General features: G+C 39.6%; 1 protein-coding gene across 1 annotated transcript in view; it reads left to right on the top strand.

The window, feature by feature from the left end:
- Positions 1–17,244, top strand: part of DYNLT3 (dynein light chain Tctex-type 3) — a 752,500-nt gene that overhangs the window by 731,420 nt on the left and 3,836 nt on the right. Inside the window, exons 2-3 of the mRNA XM_050776534.1 lie at positions 12,173–12,264; positions 13,415–13,456. Of these exons, the coding sequence (XP_050632491.1) occupies positions 12,235–12,264; positions 13,415–13,456 (72 nt within the window). The 5' untranslated portion in view covers positions 12,173–12,234. The remainder of the gene's footprint in view (positions 1–12,172; positions 12,265–13,414; positions 13,457–17,244) is intronic.

The raw sequence follows: 17,244 nt of genomic DNA, 5'->3' as shown, positions 1-17,244 counted from the left end.
TTGTACATCTATGTTCATCCTAAGTAAGGTAATTTAAAAATTAGTGTTCTATTTTTGGTAATTAGTTCTGGTAATTAAAAAAAGTATTACTTTGCAATTTTCTTTTGTAATAATGGCTTGTGCTATGGAAGAAAAGTCATTTTGTCATACTGGGACCAGATGTTACAAAGGCCTTGAAATAGTACTATGTGAGAATCTTGACTACAGTGGCTTACATCCTAGAAACAAAAGAATGATAGAAGAAGTTACCTACAAAAGAGCCTGTAGGGAAGTAGAGTTCGCATTTTAAATTAGAGAGTTCTATGAATACTTATATCATGGCCTACTAGTGACAACATTAATAACTGACTTTAAGTATCTTATTCAAATCCACAAAGTTTTTCACTCCCAAAGTGGTACATTGTGACTCAATCAATAAACTCTGGTTCTCAAAGATGAATCGTTTTGAAGTAAAATACTTTCCAATTCCCGGAACGTTTTCTTATGAGAGTATGTGTTTTTCTATGGTTTGAAATTGAAGGACTGCCAGCTACAAAACAAATAGACAAATTATCTATCACCATATTACAATCATTGTTCATAAAAGTAATGATTAAATTCCTCAAGCAAGATAATCTACTTCACATAAAGTACTTCTTGTACTTCAAAAGAATATGTGTTCTGCAGTTGTTGCATTCAGAGTTCTACACACATCAATTATAAAATGTGTTAATCATATTGAACAAATTTCCTTTATCTTTTCTAATGTACTTTTTTCTAGCTTATTCTGTCATCTATTGAGAGGAGCATTAAAATCTTCCATACAACTGTGAATTTATCTTTTTCATCTTTTAACTGTATTCATTTTTATTTCGCATATTTAAGTGCATAACATTTTGGACTCTTATGTCCACCCATTGAATTGATTCTTACCATTATAAAACACGTCTCTTTTCCTCTAGTAACGTCTTTTGCTTAAAACTTACTTTATTTGAGATTAAAACATATATGTCAGCATTAAATAATGTTGCATTTTGCATCCTTTTACTTCAAATTTTTCTGTATCCTTGATATTTTTATGTGACTTTTATAGTCAGCATATAAGTGGAGTGTGTTTTGTTCTGTCCTTGGTTATTTAAGTGGAATGTATGATCTACTTATATTTATTATAAATAAGATATATTTAGAGTTAAATCTATCATTTTATTATTTTTACATATTTATCTCGCTTTTACTATGTTCTTTTTTTCTCTCCTTTGCCTTCTTTTGGGTTAACTGAGTATTGTTAAAATTCTATTTCTCTACTCTGTTAGCATGGTAATTATACATTAAAAAAAACTTTTCATTTAGTGCATTTTACTCTATACAAAAATTCATCCTTGATTTATCAAAGTATAATATTACTTGATACCTTACCCATTTCTTGAACAATAAAAGGACATTTGAACACTTTAACTCAATTTATCCTCCTCTCAATTTATATGCTACTGTTATTCTGTATTTGAATTTGGCATATAATTTAAATTCCACAGATATTATTATCATTGTTTTATAGAGTTCATAATCATTAAATGTAGCCCTGTAATTACTCTTCATTTCTTCCTACATCATCCAAATTTCTACTAAAATTAGTTTGTATTTTGCCAAAAGTATAAATTTTTGCATTTCTTGAAATGTACTGCTGGCAACTAATTTCATTTTTATTGGCCTAAATTTTTGTTATTTCATCTTTATTTTTGAAGGATTTTTTGCTGTATAGACATTCGAAATTCATAGTATTTTCTTTCAGTGTTTTGAAGGTGTCAAAATACATTGTCTAGGATGCCCACTTTCACCACTCTATTACTGAAAATCCTAGCCAGAGCAATTAGGCAAGATAAAGGAACAAAAGGCATCCAAATTGGAAAAGAAGAAGTCAAATTGTTCCTATTTGAAGATGACATGATCTTCTATCTAGAAAGCCCTAAAGATTCAGGAGAAGAATCCAAGCCAGCAATGGAGCAATCACTTTCTAGAGATATTTGCATGACAAAAAAACCAGGTGCTAATAGTCAAGACAATGGGGAAAAAAAAGGCATTTCAGAGATCTTTGAGGCAGCCTCTCCCATAACAGGTTCAGAGACCCAGGAGGAAAAAATGGTTCCTGGGCCAGGCCCGCAGCCTCATTACCCTACACAGCTTCAGGACACTGCTCCCCACATCCCAGCTGCCCAAACTCCTGCTTTGGCTCAAAGAGTTTTAAGTACAACTTGGACCACAAGCTCCAGAGGGTGCAAGCCATAACCTAGGCAGTTGCCATATGGTGCTAAGCCTGCAGGCATGCAGAGTGCAAGAGTTAAGGAGGTTTGGCAGCCTGCACCCAGCTTTCAGAGGATGTATGGAAAAGCCTAGGAATCCAGGCAGAAGCCTGCTGCATGGGCAGAGACCCTACAGAGAACCTGTACTAGGAAAGTGAGGAGGGGAAATGTGGGGTTGGAGACCCCACACAGAGTCCCCACTGGGGAACTGGCTTGTGGAGCTGTGGAAAGGGGACCACCATCCTCCAGACCCTAGAATGGAAGACCCGCTAACAGTTTGCAACTTCAGCATGGAAAATCCACGGGGGCAGAGCTGCCCAAGTTCTTGGGAACCCACCCCTTGCATCAGTGTGCTCTGGATTGTGGGACATGGAGTCAAAGGAGATTATTCTGGAGTTTTAAGATTTAATGAGTGTTCTGCTTTGTTTCAGACTTGAATGGGGCTCATCTTTCTTTTGGCTGATTTCTCCCTTTTGGAACAGGAGTGTTTACCCTATGCCTGTATTTCCATTGTATCTTGGAAGTAAACAACTCGTTTTTGATTTTACAGCTCATAGATGGAAGATACTTGCCTTATCTCAGATGAGACTTTGAATTTGGGACTTTTTTGAGTGAGGCTGAAAGGAGTTGAGACTTTTGGGGGACTACTGGCAGGGGATAACTGTATTTTGCAATGTGAGAAAAACATGAGATTTGAGGGGCCAAGGGTAAAATGATATAGTTTGGATGTTGTCCACTCTAAATCTCATGTTGCAATGTAATCCCCAATGTTGTATATGGGGCCTGGTGGAAAATGTTTGCATCATGGAGGCAGATCTCTCATGGCTTGGTGCTGTCCTCAGGATAGTGTGTGAATTCACATGAGATCTGTTTGTTTAAAAGTGTGTGCCACCTCTCTCCCATTTTTCTCTACTCTGGCCATGTGATGTGCCTGCTCCTGCTTTACCTTCCACCATGAGTAAAAGCTTCCTGAGGCTTCCCCAGAAACCAAGCAGATGCCAGCATCATGCTTGTACAGCCTCTGAAACTACGAGCCAATTAAAACCTCTTTTGTTTATAAATTACCCAGCCTCAGCCTCAGGTATTTCTTTTCTTTTTTCTTTCTTTCTTTCTTTTTTTTTTTTTCGAGACAGAGTTTCGCTGTTGTTGCCCAGGCTGGAGTGCAATGGCACAATCTTGGCTCACTGCAACCTCCGCCTCCCAGGTTCAAGCGATTCTCCTGCCTCAGCCTCCCAAGTAGCTGGGATTACAGGCATGCACCACCATGCCCAGCTAATTTTGTATTTTTTAGTAGAGACGGAGTTTCTCCATGTTTGTCAGGCTGGTCTCAAACTCCCAACCTCAGGTGATCAGCCCACCTTGGCCTCCCAAAGTGCTGGGATTATATGCATGAGCCACTGCGCCTGGTCAGGTATTTTTTATAGCAATGCAAGAACAACCCAAAACACCAATACAATGAGAAGATAAATGTGCAAGGTGATGGACATCCTAAATATCCTGATTTGATCATGACATACTTTATGCATTTATCAAAATGTCACTGTGCACCCCATAAATATGTAAAATTACAGGGTATCAATTTAAAAATACATTGTCTTTGAGTTTCCACTGTTTCTATGAGAAGTCAGATTTGAATATTCTTGTTTCACTTTTGAAGGTAATTTGTCTTTTTGGGGTGAGGCAGTGATACTTTACAATTTTTCTCTTTCCTTTGGTTTTCAGCCATTTTATTGTGAGGTGCCAAAATACAGTTTTTTATTCATTTTGCTTGGGGATCATAGGGATTCTTGGACCTGTGGCTTAAGATCTGTGCTAAATATTCTCTATCTCTCCACATACACAGTTCACACTCCTTCATGCTTTGGGAAACTGACCTATATGGATTACAGTCGTTCCCATGTCCTCTAGTTTACAGTTGGGTTCAGCTAATGAGAAACAGCAATAAGGGATCAGAGGGAAGGAGAAAGGGTCAGGATAATTATTCCCTGGGTTCCCTTTGTGGAGACCACCTTGGGATTGTTATATCCCTTGACAAAAGATCATTTTTCCTCTGAAAGTGGACTTGTCAACATGACTGTTTAATCCTCTTTCCCCTCAAACTTCACAGCTTAGCAGTAGTGACAGCTTCACTGTTGTTAGCCCCATGCACTTGCCGTTAGTTCACCTGCCCACATCTTTGTAAATGAGCACTCTTCAATTTATGCCAACTTTAGTGTGCCATCTGCTTCTTCTTGACAACTTGATTGATACAGTAACTGGTACCAGAAGTAGCCTGTGATGGCTAATTTTATGTGTCAACTTGGCTGAGCCACAATGCCCAGATATTTGGTCAAACATTATTGTGGATGTTTCTGTGAGGATGTTTTGGTTGACTTTACATTTAAATCACTAGACTTTCAGTAAAGCAGATTGCCTTCTATAATGTGGGTGAGCCTTATCTAATCAGTTGAAGGCCTGACTAGAATGGAAGACTGACCTCCCCAGAGCAAAAGGGAATTCTCCAGCAGATAGTCTTCAGGCTTTATCTGTAACATTGGTACTTCCTGGTTCTGTATCAGGCTGCTTCTGGAGTCTAACTGTAACCCTTTCCTGAGCCTCCAGCCTGTTTGGTCTACCTCATGAGATTTTGGACTTGCCAAGCTTCTACAATTGTGTCAGCCAATTACTTAGAAGAAGTATTTTTTGATAAAATTAATGATATTAATATTTTAAAAGTGTGTATGGCAAAAATTATCTTAAGCAAAATAAAAAGAGGAAAAACTGGGAGAAAGAATGTGCAACTTATCACAAACACAAGGATAATTTGTTATTTATAAAAAGTTCTCAAAAATCAACAAGATAAAAGATTAAGAGCACAGTTCGAAAATGGGAAAGGGATAGGAAGAAACAGTTCAAAAAAAGGAAAATATAAGGGACTCTTAAATATCTTAAAATAAATCTCTTTATATACACACATACTCAAAATGAAATTCTGAGAATTGGTTGTTCATATACTTAATGGAGCACATGGATAATCTTCTTACTGGGAAGAAATAGGGCATATGTAATTCATGACCATGATGTGGCATAATGATTACTCACTTGATCACCAGAGGATGTAATGCTGGTAGAGGGCAAGGCACTGGAGGTCAAGTGGCTGTAGCACTTAATCTCTATAGCAACAAAGTTTCTTATAAAGATTGTGGAGTCACCTGGTGTTTTATTATAGCTTTAGAAAGCACAGATAGGGAAAATATACGAGTTGTAAATATGAAATAAAGAACATGAATTTAACACTAGAAAGTCTGGATTCAGGACTAGATCTAAAATATATATACACACACATATATATATGTGTATATATATATTTTTTTAAACTAGAAGACCTCCACGTCAGACTTAAGGCAGTCCCTCATATCTTAGAGCTATACCACATCACATTGATCCATGACATAGTTGACATTAATTGGAACTGTAATCACAGAGTCCCTGGAAATATAGTAGATATAGAGCATAAAATGTGCTGCTTGACATATAGAAGAGGTCCATCATCTATTATAGCATTTAAGTTGGTCACACAACCACCTGCAATCAAAAACACTAGCAATGATCAGTGGAAGTAAAAGGGAGAGGGGATGAGGTAACAGAATAGTTTCTATAGTCCCTGCCTCTGTAGCTGGGCAAGTGGATGGATATTGATGGAGAAAAGTGATAGGCTATACTGGGTTCCTGAAACTATTCCTTATAGATCTGCTATATCCACCATCCCAGCACACAGCGTTGTAAATAAATCCTCCCTGAATTATTATTTTGGGAGTTTAATCTGCTTCCTACAGAGACTCTGACTAATATGTTCTTTCATCGGTTTTGGAAGACCTTCAGCTAATATTTCATCAAATATTGTTTCTGTCCATTCTGTCTCATCTCCTTCTGGAAATCTCATTATGTATGTGGAACTTTCTCTGTATGCTTTCTTCTGTATTTTAGATTAATTTATGTCTCTGTGCTTCACTTTGGCTATTTTATTCAGTCCAATTTTTTTTTTTTTTTTTTTTTTTTCTGAGACAGAGTCTCGCTGTGTCACCCAGGTTGGAGTGCAGTGGCCTGATCTCAGCTCACTGCAAGCTCCGCCTCCTGGGTTCATGCCATTCTCCTGCCTCAGCCTCCTGAGTAGCTGGGACTACAGTCGCCTGCCACTATGCCTGGCTGATTTTTTTTTTTTTTTTTTTTTTTTGTATTTTTAGTAGAGACGGGGTTTCACCGTGTTAGCCAGGATGGTCTCGATCTCTTAACTTCGTGATCTGCCCACCTCAGCCTCCCAAAGTGCTGGGATTACAGGCATGAGCCACTGCACCCGGTCTATTCTGTCCAATTTTTTAAGCTTCACTAAATCTTCAGCTTTGTCGGAACCACTATAGAACTGATTCTTTGTTCTTTTTTAAAAATTGGTTATTGTACTTTCCACTTCTAGAAATTCCATTTGTATACTTTTTATAATTTCAAGTTCTTGGATGAAATTCTCAACCTTGTCTTTTATTTCTTTTAATATAGTAAGCATAGTTATTTTAAAGTGTGTTTCTGATAACTCCATCATCTTCATCCCTGGTTGGGCTGTTTCCATTGTCTATTGATTTAAGATAATGTTGTCTTGTCTCGTTATGTGTCTAGTTATGTTTTATTGTCCACTTGATGTATGCAAAAAATCATATGTCTGATTTGAGACCTAAGATAATGTTTTCTTCCTTCAGAGAGAATTTACATTTGCTTCTAGAAGTTGGCTAGAGGCATTAGCAATTCCAGATCACCTTAATTCAATTTCAGGGGTTTGGGTAATTTAAAACTGAGATTCAGTCTGCAAGATCAAGTTGGAGTGTTTTACTCCCAGGGTTTAATCCATGGGGTTTCAACCCAAAGCGAGACTGTTTACCAGAATCATCTTCCTTGGCAGGCCATGCAGTCTGATTATTTTACCCCTTGGCCCATAAACAAAAGGCTTAGCATCTTCTCACCTTGAGATAAATGCCATGCTCATCCCAAATGCCATGCTTATCTTTCTGGGTTTCATTATTCTATGTCTTACATCCATAATTCTTCCCCATCTTGTTAAAAATCCAATTCCCTTGAGCAAATGTCTATTCCATTTTGTCCAACCTTTGTAATTATCAGTGAAAGAGATGGTCCTAATTACATAGTCTACCATTACAGAAGCCTTTAAATATAATTAAATGGTTTGTAAAGTGGGTCCAAATGTTTTTTATCAGCTACTTCCATGGGGAATCTTTCCCAACAATATAATTTATTCAGATTTATGGAAAAATCATTATTAAAAATTCATTCACAGGAATTGTTTATGGCTATTCAATGCATAGAGCCAGATATAAAATATTATATGGGTGAAAGCAAGATTGAGGGTCTCACTAAAGCATTGAAAGAGACTTTATTTGGAAGCTTTTACAAATTCATTTTTAACACCCTTTCTATTTTATTTTTTTATATAATTACATAATGTAAAGAAAATATTTTTTCACCAAGCCCCATACAGATGCCCACAAAGCCCCTCCAGTTTACCTCAATGTGCCATATAAATATTATCCTCTATGTGGGCCATAGCATGGAAAAGTTTGGAAAGGACCGACCTACCAACATTTATTTTACATCCATTTTTTTTTTCTTGCTGGCAGAACTCACTTTTCACCATACAGAATGAAAAAACCAACATTTGTTGTCCCATATGTTTTGCCTAGTGGGGAGTCACGTGGCCCAATCTTGGCCAATGGAACCTGTGGAGAAAATTCCTGAGGACTTGAAATAAAGATTTGCTTTCCTTAGAAAATCCGATCAACCCCAGAAAACACTCATCTTATTCACTGAACGTGGTATCTTTGTTCCTAGCGATACCAGAACTAATGCAGCCATGTATGACCATAAGGCTAAATGTTGCTGATATGCTGAGGATATCGGCATGGAAAGATGAAAAGCACAGAAGCCCCCAAAATTTGTTGAGCAACTAAATGAACCTGGAATATCTCTGCCTCTGTGTATGTATTAGTCTGTTCTCTCATTGCTTTACAGCAATGAGAAATACTTGAGACTGGATAATATATAAAGAAAAGAAGTTTAATTGGCTTGTGGTTCTGCAAGCTGCACAGGAAGCAGAGTGACTCCTGCTTCTGGGGAGGCCTCAGGAAACTTACAATCACGGTGGAAGGTGAAGGGGAAGCAGGCACATATAACATGGCTGGAGCAGGAAGAAGAGAGAGAGGGGGGAGGTGCTACACACTTTTAAGCAGCCAGATCTCATAATAACTCACTCACGGACACAGATCCAAACCATATCAGTCTGGTTATATAAGAAAATAAATGTCATTATTTCAGCTCATCCTATTTGGGTTTTCTGTTACTTGCAACCACAGGATGTTAGTTAATAAACCCACTTGTAGTTTTAAAGCATGACCCCCAAATTATTTGACACTTCTCCCATTGAGAAGTGGATTCTGTGTCCCCTCCCCTTGAATCTGAGTGAATATTTCAATGATTAGAGTATGGTAGAAGGGCCACTGTGTAACTTGTGACACTAGGTGATAAAAGGTGACATATCTTCTGCCATGCTCGATGGAACACTCATGCTTGGAGCTTTGAGTTGCCATGTAAGATATCTGGCCACCCTAAGACTGCCATGATGGTAAGAAGCCAATCCACTCATTGGGGCCATGTGTTGTTGCTCCAGTTGGCAGTGCTAATATTTGATTCATCCAAGCCCAGATATCAGACATGTGAATGAACAAGTCTTCAGATGATTCTGGTCCCCACTATTGAATTTCCTCCAGTCTTTGAGTCTCCCCACCTGAGGCCCCAGACATCGCAGAGCAAAGGCAAATTATTTCTGCTGTGCCTTGTTCAAATTTCTGATCAAAAGAATCCATGAGCATAATACAGTAAATAAACTGCTAAATTCTGGGGTAATTTATTACACAGGAATGATAACTGGAACAACACTTCTTCATCTCACTTTATATGCATCATGAATGATCACATAACACAAACTTGAGATGTGCTGGTGCAGCCCTTGCAGTATTAAGATTAGATAACTTAAGGATTTAACCCACCCAGGCATAGAAACAGTTCTTTAGGGAAATAAAACTGATGATGTTCACAAAGACACTACGAATCCTTCTCATGAATAGACTGCTAGAGTTGCTCATAGGATGAAAACTTTGGTAAAAAGAAATTCTTTTTCTTTTCTTTTTTTTTTTTTTTTTTTTGAGACGGAGTCTCGCTCTGTCGCCCAGGCTGGAGTGCAGTGGCCGGATCTCAGCTCACTGCAAGCTCCGCCTCCCGGGTTTATGCCATTCTCCTGCCTCAGCCTCCCGAGTAAAGAGGATGCGCTTCCTCTATGATTACAGTCACTTTTCTGCAGTAACCCTGCATGATCCACAACTTAGGAGAACCAATAACAAACACCATATTGTCAAGTAAACAGCCCTGTTTGGTTCTAAGTTCATAAAATAAGAGCCTGAGATTCAGAAGCCCGGGAGTCCAGGTAACACCCATGTGTCCTATAGAAGTTACTTTACCTTTTCACCTTCAGTTTTATTTGTAAAATAAGGGAGTTGGACTAGAAGACTCATGGTTTCCAACTTTCATTCTGGGGAGCAAAATAGAAGTGTTGTGGTTGGCTGAATAATGCTCCCCCTCAAAGTTGTCCACATCTGAATTCTGAGCATCTGTGAATATGATACAGAGTGCAAAAGACACATGGCATATGTGATTAAATTAAGGGTCTTGAGAGGGAAACAGGAGGGCAAGAGTTATACATCTCTCCTTTGTAGAGATGCCTCACATCTCCTTTGAAGCAGAGGCAAGACAGGAGAAAAGATACTGCTGGCTTTGAATTTGGAGGAAGGGGTCATGAGCCAAGGAATGCAGGCAGTCTCTAGAAGCTGGAAAAGGCAAAGAAACAGAATCTGTCCTGGAGCCTCCAGAAGGCATGCAGCTCTATGGGCCCATTTTAGACTTCTGACCTCCAGAACTGAGGCAGCAGAATAGGGTCAGGAGGCAGGGAACTTAAAACTGTTTCAGGCTGACTTCCTAGAACTAAATTGAAAGGAAAACCCTGGCCGGGCGCAGTGACTCATGCCTGTAATCTCAGAACTTTAGGAGGCTGAGGCAGGCAGATCACCTGAGGTTGATGAAGTCGGGAGTTCGAGACCAACCTGACCAACATGGAGAAACCCCGTCTCTACTAAAAATACAAAATTAGCTGGGCGTGGTGGTGCATGCCTGTAATCTCAGCTACTCAGAAGGCTGAGGCAGGAGAATTGCTTGAAACCGGGAGGCGGAGGTTGCGGTGGGTGAGCCGAGATTACGTCATTGCACTCCAACCTGGGCAACAAGAGAGAAACTCTGTCCCCAAAAAAATAAAAATAAAAATAAAAGGAAAACCCTAAACTTCCATGCCTAAGTAACAAAAGGACCAGAGGCTATTCCCTTTGCAAACCCCCACCTTTTCTGCGGGGCCGATGGGAAATTTAAACTACCTCTGATTGGTTGCTTTTTGCAACCAATTAGACATTTGCAAATTGTTTTTTGCAACCAATCAGACACTTGCATAGGAGTGTAACTTTGTAACTTCAGCCTCTGATTGGTTGCTGTCTGCAACCAATCAAACTGATTATGGGCCAAGTCTTTGAATAGAAGTGCAACTTTGTAATTTCATTTTAGCCTCTGATGGTTGCTTTCTTGCAACCAATCAGATGTTTGCATAAGAGTGTGGCCTTTGTAACTTCACTTCAGCCTCTGATTGTGGGCTACTACTTCATTTACATGGGGTGCACACCAAGTGGCCAATGGGAAACCTCTAGGGGGTATTTGAACCACAGAAGATTCTAGATCTCGGCCCTTGAGCAGCTTCTCTGCCCACTCCCACCCTGTAGAGTGTACTTTCGTTTTCAATACATCTCTGCTTTTGTTGCTTCATTCTTTCCTTGCTTTGTTTGTGCGTTTTGTCCGATTCTTTGTCCAAAGCACCAAGAACCTGGACACCCTCCACTGGTAACAGAACTGTAAGAGAACAGGTCTGTGCTGCCTTAAGGCACCACATTTCTGGTAATTTGTTACAGTAGCAATAGGAAAGTAATACCGTGGTTAAGAGCTTGGGCTCTGCTATCAGACTACTTGAGCTCAAGTCCCTTTTCTACACCCTACTGGATGTATGACCTTGGGCAAATTAAATTCTCTATACCTCAGGTTCATCTTGATAAAAGCAGTGATGGAAGAATTAACTCTTCTGACTTATTGTGAGGTTTTGAGGAAGTGTCTAGGATCCTCTGGAAATTAGTAACTTATTTTAAAATTACTAATTTAAAATTACTACATTTATTTTAAAATGTAGCCATTGTGCTCTTGCTGAGAAGCATCTACTTTAGGAGCCGTGTATACAGCATCTCATCTGATCCTTACAACCAGTAGTGAAATAGGTATGATGGTAAGTTTCCATATGAGAAAACTGAGGCTGTGGGAGGTGAATTTTTCCAAGTAACATAGCTAGTAAGTGGACAAATCAAAGTGACTGATTTACCACGAAATTAACTACATTTATGTGCCAGATGATGGTGAATGAACAAATACATGCAAGTAACCACAGCAGTGGGCACTCAACCAATAGTGTGGAGTCTAGACTAACTGCCACAGGTCACCCCATCTGATCCACACTGGCGCCATTCCCAGTTCTTTAACATTCATCCCTTGTTTCCAGAAAGGGCAGAGGAAGCAAGGAAGAAGTGCGTGGCCTGAAGTGACGCCTGGCGTTGCCCGGAGCCCGCCCAGCGCTGCCAGGTGACGCCACTGCGACACAAAGGCGGGGAATGCGTAGGGAAAGGCCCTAGGCCATAAACGGGGGTGGGGCCTCCCCGGAGGCCAGTGCGCGGCCGCGGTGCTCCACCGGCGCGTCGCTCCGCCCCCAGGGAGAGCCGGCGCTACCATGGAGGAGTACCATCGCCACTGCGACGAGGTACCTCCCCTTGGCTACCTGGAAGCGCCCCCCACTCCTGCCTTCGTCTGCGCGGGGCTCTTGCCGAGTGGTCTCCCAGCGAGGGCGGCCCCAAGAGTTGGGGTGCGGCGTCCTCCGAGCCCGGGTCCTCTCCGCAGGGCCAGGGATCCGCCCCGCCCTACCCGTTCTCCCCACCCCGAAGTCCTGAGATTCGGGGTGGCAGGGGTGGCCAGGAGCGCGCGGATCAGACGGTGGGGTCGGGGCAGGGTTGGGAGGACGAGGCCTGACTTGGGTGCGAGGAGTGGGCATGGGGTGACGGGCGCCGCCCTCCTACCGGGCGGGCCTCGAAAACGGGTCTTCCCGCTGCTTCCTCCGTCCCTTGGCTTCCTCAGTGCAGGTGCTGCAGCCCCCATGGCTCGGGGTTTCGGGGTCCTGGTGGCACTGCCACTCCTGCTCCCGGTGATGCTTGCCTGGGTGGGCTGGAAGGAGGTGCTTTATGGATTACGAGCCCTTGCTTACTGACTCAGGCTTTCCCCACCCTCACCAGAACCCCATAATGTCAGTTGTCATCTTCCTGTTATTGATGGGGACTCCAAAGAAAAGACTTAAGTTGTCAGACCACTGTATAGTACTAAAGTGATATTAATCTTGAGTTATCAAGTATTTTCATAGTCTTTAATTTGGGAAAGGAATTTTTGCCTATAAATTTTTGCCTAGCATAAGTTAAAAACAAAATTGAAAATAGTCTATTAAGCATTCTCTTCTTATGAACCACTTTATTCTCTCACTTAGCTGAAGCCATATCTATATTCTTATAACACATAACATCTTCATAGCCACCTCTTGCTTATTTCCTACGTGTTACAATACAATGATTCTTAATCTAGGATGTTCATTAGAATCACCAGTATAAAGCACTTTAAAAATATATATATAGACTTGCAGGCTCTCCCCAGACCTCATGAGTCAATCTCCAGGGAGGTAGGTAGGGAAAGCATTCAGTATTTTTAAGTGTTTAGGGGCAAGATTGGCCCCTTCGGTAGACCCGATGCCCTTTATCACTGTGGTCTCCTGTCACTAACACCTGTCTAGGCCAGCCTAGGATATTCTGTGTAGCGTCATATCTGCAAGCCTGTGTTGAAAGCAGCTTTACCTTTTGTTTCCCCTTTAGGTTGGCTTCAATGCTGAGGAAGCCCACAATATTGTCAAAGAGGTGAGTCATACATTTTTCTTCTCTTGAAGCTTGCTGCATTGGTGGAGACTTTTAAAAGCTATATTTTGAGTTTCAGTACAAACTTAGAAACCTTACTGTTAAAAGAACAAGATTTTGCTTTATTTTATTTTATTTTATTTTATTTTATTGTTTTTTGAGACAGAGTCTTGCTCTATCGCCCATGCTGGAGAACAGTGGCACGATCTCGGCTCACTGCAACCTCCACCTCCCGGGTTCAAGCAATTCTCCTGTCTCAGCCTCCCAAGTAGCTGGGACTACAGGCGTCCACCACCACACCCGGCCAGTTTTTGTATTTTTAGCAGAGATGGGGTTTCACCATATTGGTCAGGCTAGGTTCGAATTCCTGACCTCAGGTGATTCACCTGCCTTGGCCTCCCAAAGTGCTGAGATTACAGGCGTGAACCACCACACCAGGCCAAGAACAAGATTTTAAATATTTATCCACTAATTCTTTATAGGGGTCCTTCTGTGTTTTGTTGTGTGCTATCAGCATCTTGGAAGAGATGCTTAAGGATTTTCTTAGTCTAGAAAACTGGTTTAAAATTGATGCCCTGTCTTTTGGATAAAATAACTTTTATTCCAGAAGGCAAACATTATTTTAAATGTTAATGCTATAAAAGTGTATGTATGTGTATATATATGTGCACACATGTCAACTTTTATAATGTAAAGTATATGTATAATATATATGTATATTATGTAAAATAGATAACAAAAGCCCTAGAAATATCTGCCTTTGGGCATGTATACTTTTTTGCCCAATATAATTGGAGAAATGATCACTTAACATCTTTTAAACATTGATATGGTAGTAAATCAAAATTTTAAGAAAAATATTTGAAACTCCTTTTAGGCAAATAGAAAAGAAATTGTCTTTGGGAGTTAATTCTGCAGGGGAACTTTCATTATTTTAGAGGTATCACATACAGACTACAGTATGGGAAAGGTATTTTTTTAACACCCAGGTCTGGCCTTACACAGCGAGAATTAACTCAAGGTCTGAGAGCACTAGACAGGCACCTGAAAATCCTGCCATATTTTAATACTTCAGAATTATGCATTCTATCTATGTAGCCTGGGAGTATTTAATTATTAAAAGTAGAAAGCAAAGGTTTTTAATACCTTTACAATGTAAAAGCACAAATGAGGGAAACTGGGAGGTGGAAGAGGGAGTGGAGGTAATGAGAAGGGAGTGATCTTAGTTTTCAAAGTGGAAAGTCAGGAAAGACTGTCCTTGGTTGATGGAACATAGAAGAAAGAATGCTGCGTTATTTGGGATTCCATTTAAATAGTGCCTTCTTCCTTAAGTTCTGAACCAAATGAAAAGAAAAAGGAGCCAATAGGAAGAGAACAAAATACTACCTTTATTACTGATAAAAACTAGTTTGGTGATTGTAGCTTGTTTTGCTAACTCCCATTCAGTTCAGCCCTGGGAAGAGTCATCCAAGAGAAAGTTTGAGTCAGCAGAGAGAAACACTTGTTCAGGCTGGTGCCTTTCATTTGTTTGGGTAGAGAGGGAAGGAGAAACGAAAGCCCAAGTTCAACACATTTGGGAGACTGGCTCTCCCAAATGAGATGTTAGAACAATGGTTATCACCCACCAACCAGGTAACTCGTTCCACCTCCATGGGGAGGAATAACTGACAGGACAGGAGGCCAGGAATGTTAAAGAACAATCCTCTGTGTGGAAGAAAACATCTAGAGTGGAAAAGAAACATGTTTCTAACCATGTAAATAGACCTAAGTTAAAAAATTGTGATTTCACTATATTGAGAGAAGGGGGCAGGTGGTCTGAGGGAACCAGATTCTCATCTATCATAGTAGGAGTTATATGGATGTGGCCTATAATTCATGAATCAGGAAATAGTGACATAAACATTATTTGGAGATACGTAAGTAACCCTTAGAAGAAATAAAAACAGTTGTACACTGATGAGTTTCCTCTGGGGAATGGGACTGGGGATGGGAAAGGAAAGGGTGGGAAGGAGACTCTTTTCGTTCTAAGCTTTTCTGTTCCACTGGATTTTTCAAACCATATGTCTGTTACTTTAATATTATGTCAAATTAAAAGAGTCATGCTTTTTCAACTGGGAAATGCATACTCGGCAGTGGCTAGGTGGTGCTAGAAGTCACTGGATGCATTTTGGAACATCAGTTTTTCTTGAATATTTGTGAGAGGGAATTAAGTAATATAAGTAATTTAACTGAAAACATTTTTAAATAAAAACAAACTCTGATGTAGTCAAAAGCAAGCTTCTCTTGAATTTTTATATGAAATATGAGACTACAAAGAAACTCAGCTTTGCTACAGGTTACTTGTAGCTAAATGTCTATCTTTCCTCTTCCCATGAACCAACCCTCTTTTGCCATTGAAACATTTCCATTGAGGCATTGGAAATGCCTGAGAATGAGCAACATTTTAAAACAGTTCAGCACTTCCTAGATGATTACATAATTTCAGCAGTTATTTCTGATTTCCTTACTGATCTTATTGTCTTATTAATCTTATTTTCTTTCCTTTAATTTCTTGCTCTGAGCCCCTATGCTGATATGTTTTTCCTTCTGAACTCAGAGACACCCATTTATCAGTAATATGCATACATTTTCTTTATTGTTAGTAATAGAAATTGCTTCCCAATAAAATCGTCAAAGAAAAAATGAGCTACAAATGAAATTAACTTAGAACTTAGTCTAAAGTGTATTTAAGATACCCAGCGAGTATATCAAAATCAATATTGCTTCAACAACATTTGTTGAATACCTGCTAAGTGCTAAGTTTAGCGCTGAGAATACAGAGCTGTTTAAGGACCTCATTGTCTCATGGGCCTCCGTGTTAATGTAATTAATTAGGCTAAATGTTAATTAATAGTAATTAGCAGGGCTATTTACAGTGGCACCCACACCCCATGGTGTTTTCTGCTGTTTAGAGCAAAATTTGGAGTTGTCCTACTAAATAACCTGAAAGAAAAATGACTGCTCTTACTTTATCCTTAAGGAAAGGTGATCTCAAGAGAGGAATAGGTTTGTCCAAAGGTCACCAGCTTAGGAATGGTAAAGCCAGAATTAAAATTCTATTCCCCTGATCCTTAAGCCACTACCCTTCCTACTTTCTCATGTTATTGAGCTTTCTAGGAGAAAAATTTAAGCCACATTACTTTTGTCAACCCTGCTAAAATATTTAATTTCTCTTTTTATATTTTATCATTAGTGAAGATTTTATACTATCCAACTTAAGATTTTGTATTAGTGCCTTTATAAATATTTACTGTGGTCTAATCATAGTAAATGAAGCTGCATGTGTGTGTATGTGTGTATTATTAAGCTAGATTCTAAAAATGAATTAAATGAGTCTAATTATAGTAAATGAAGGTGCATGTGTGTGTTAGATTCTAAAAATGAATTAAATGAGTGCTTTATTATCCAATTTTCATCACTCAAATGTAAAATATAACAGCAGCAATATGATAATAGTAGTTAACATTATTTATATGCTAACTCTGTGCTAGTCACTGAGCACTTGGTATTCATTGTCTCATTTCATCCTAACAGCAACCTGGTAAGATGATGCTGTTATCCTTTCTATAAGGATTAGGAAAATAGGGATTTGAAGGGGTTAAGTCACTTGCTAAAGGTCACACAGCAGATAGGTGTCAAAGCAGGCCTTAAAACCTAGGATTGTGATACTAGAGCCAGTGCTTTTAATCAGGCATCAGAAGTGGATGAAATTAAGCACTATGGGAAATTATGATATTTGACTTTATCTTTCT

This window comes from Macaca thibetana, chromosome X (assembly GCF_024542745.1).
Source record: "Macaca thibetana thibetana isolate TM-01 chromosome X, ASM2454274v1, whole genome shotgun sequence".
NCBI classification, from domain to species: Eukaryota; Metazoa; Chordata; class Mammalia; order Primates; family Cercopithecidae; genus Macaca; species Macaca thibetana.
This window is presented reverse-complemented; position numbering and strand designations above follow the sequence as displayed.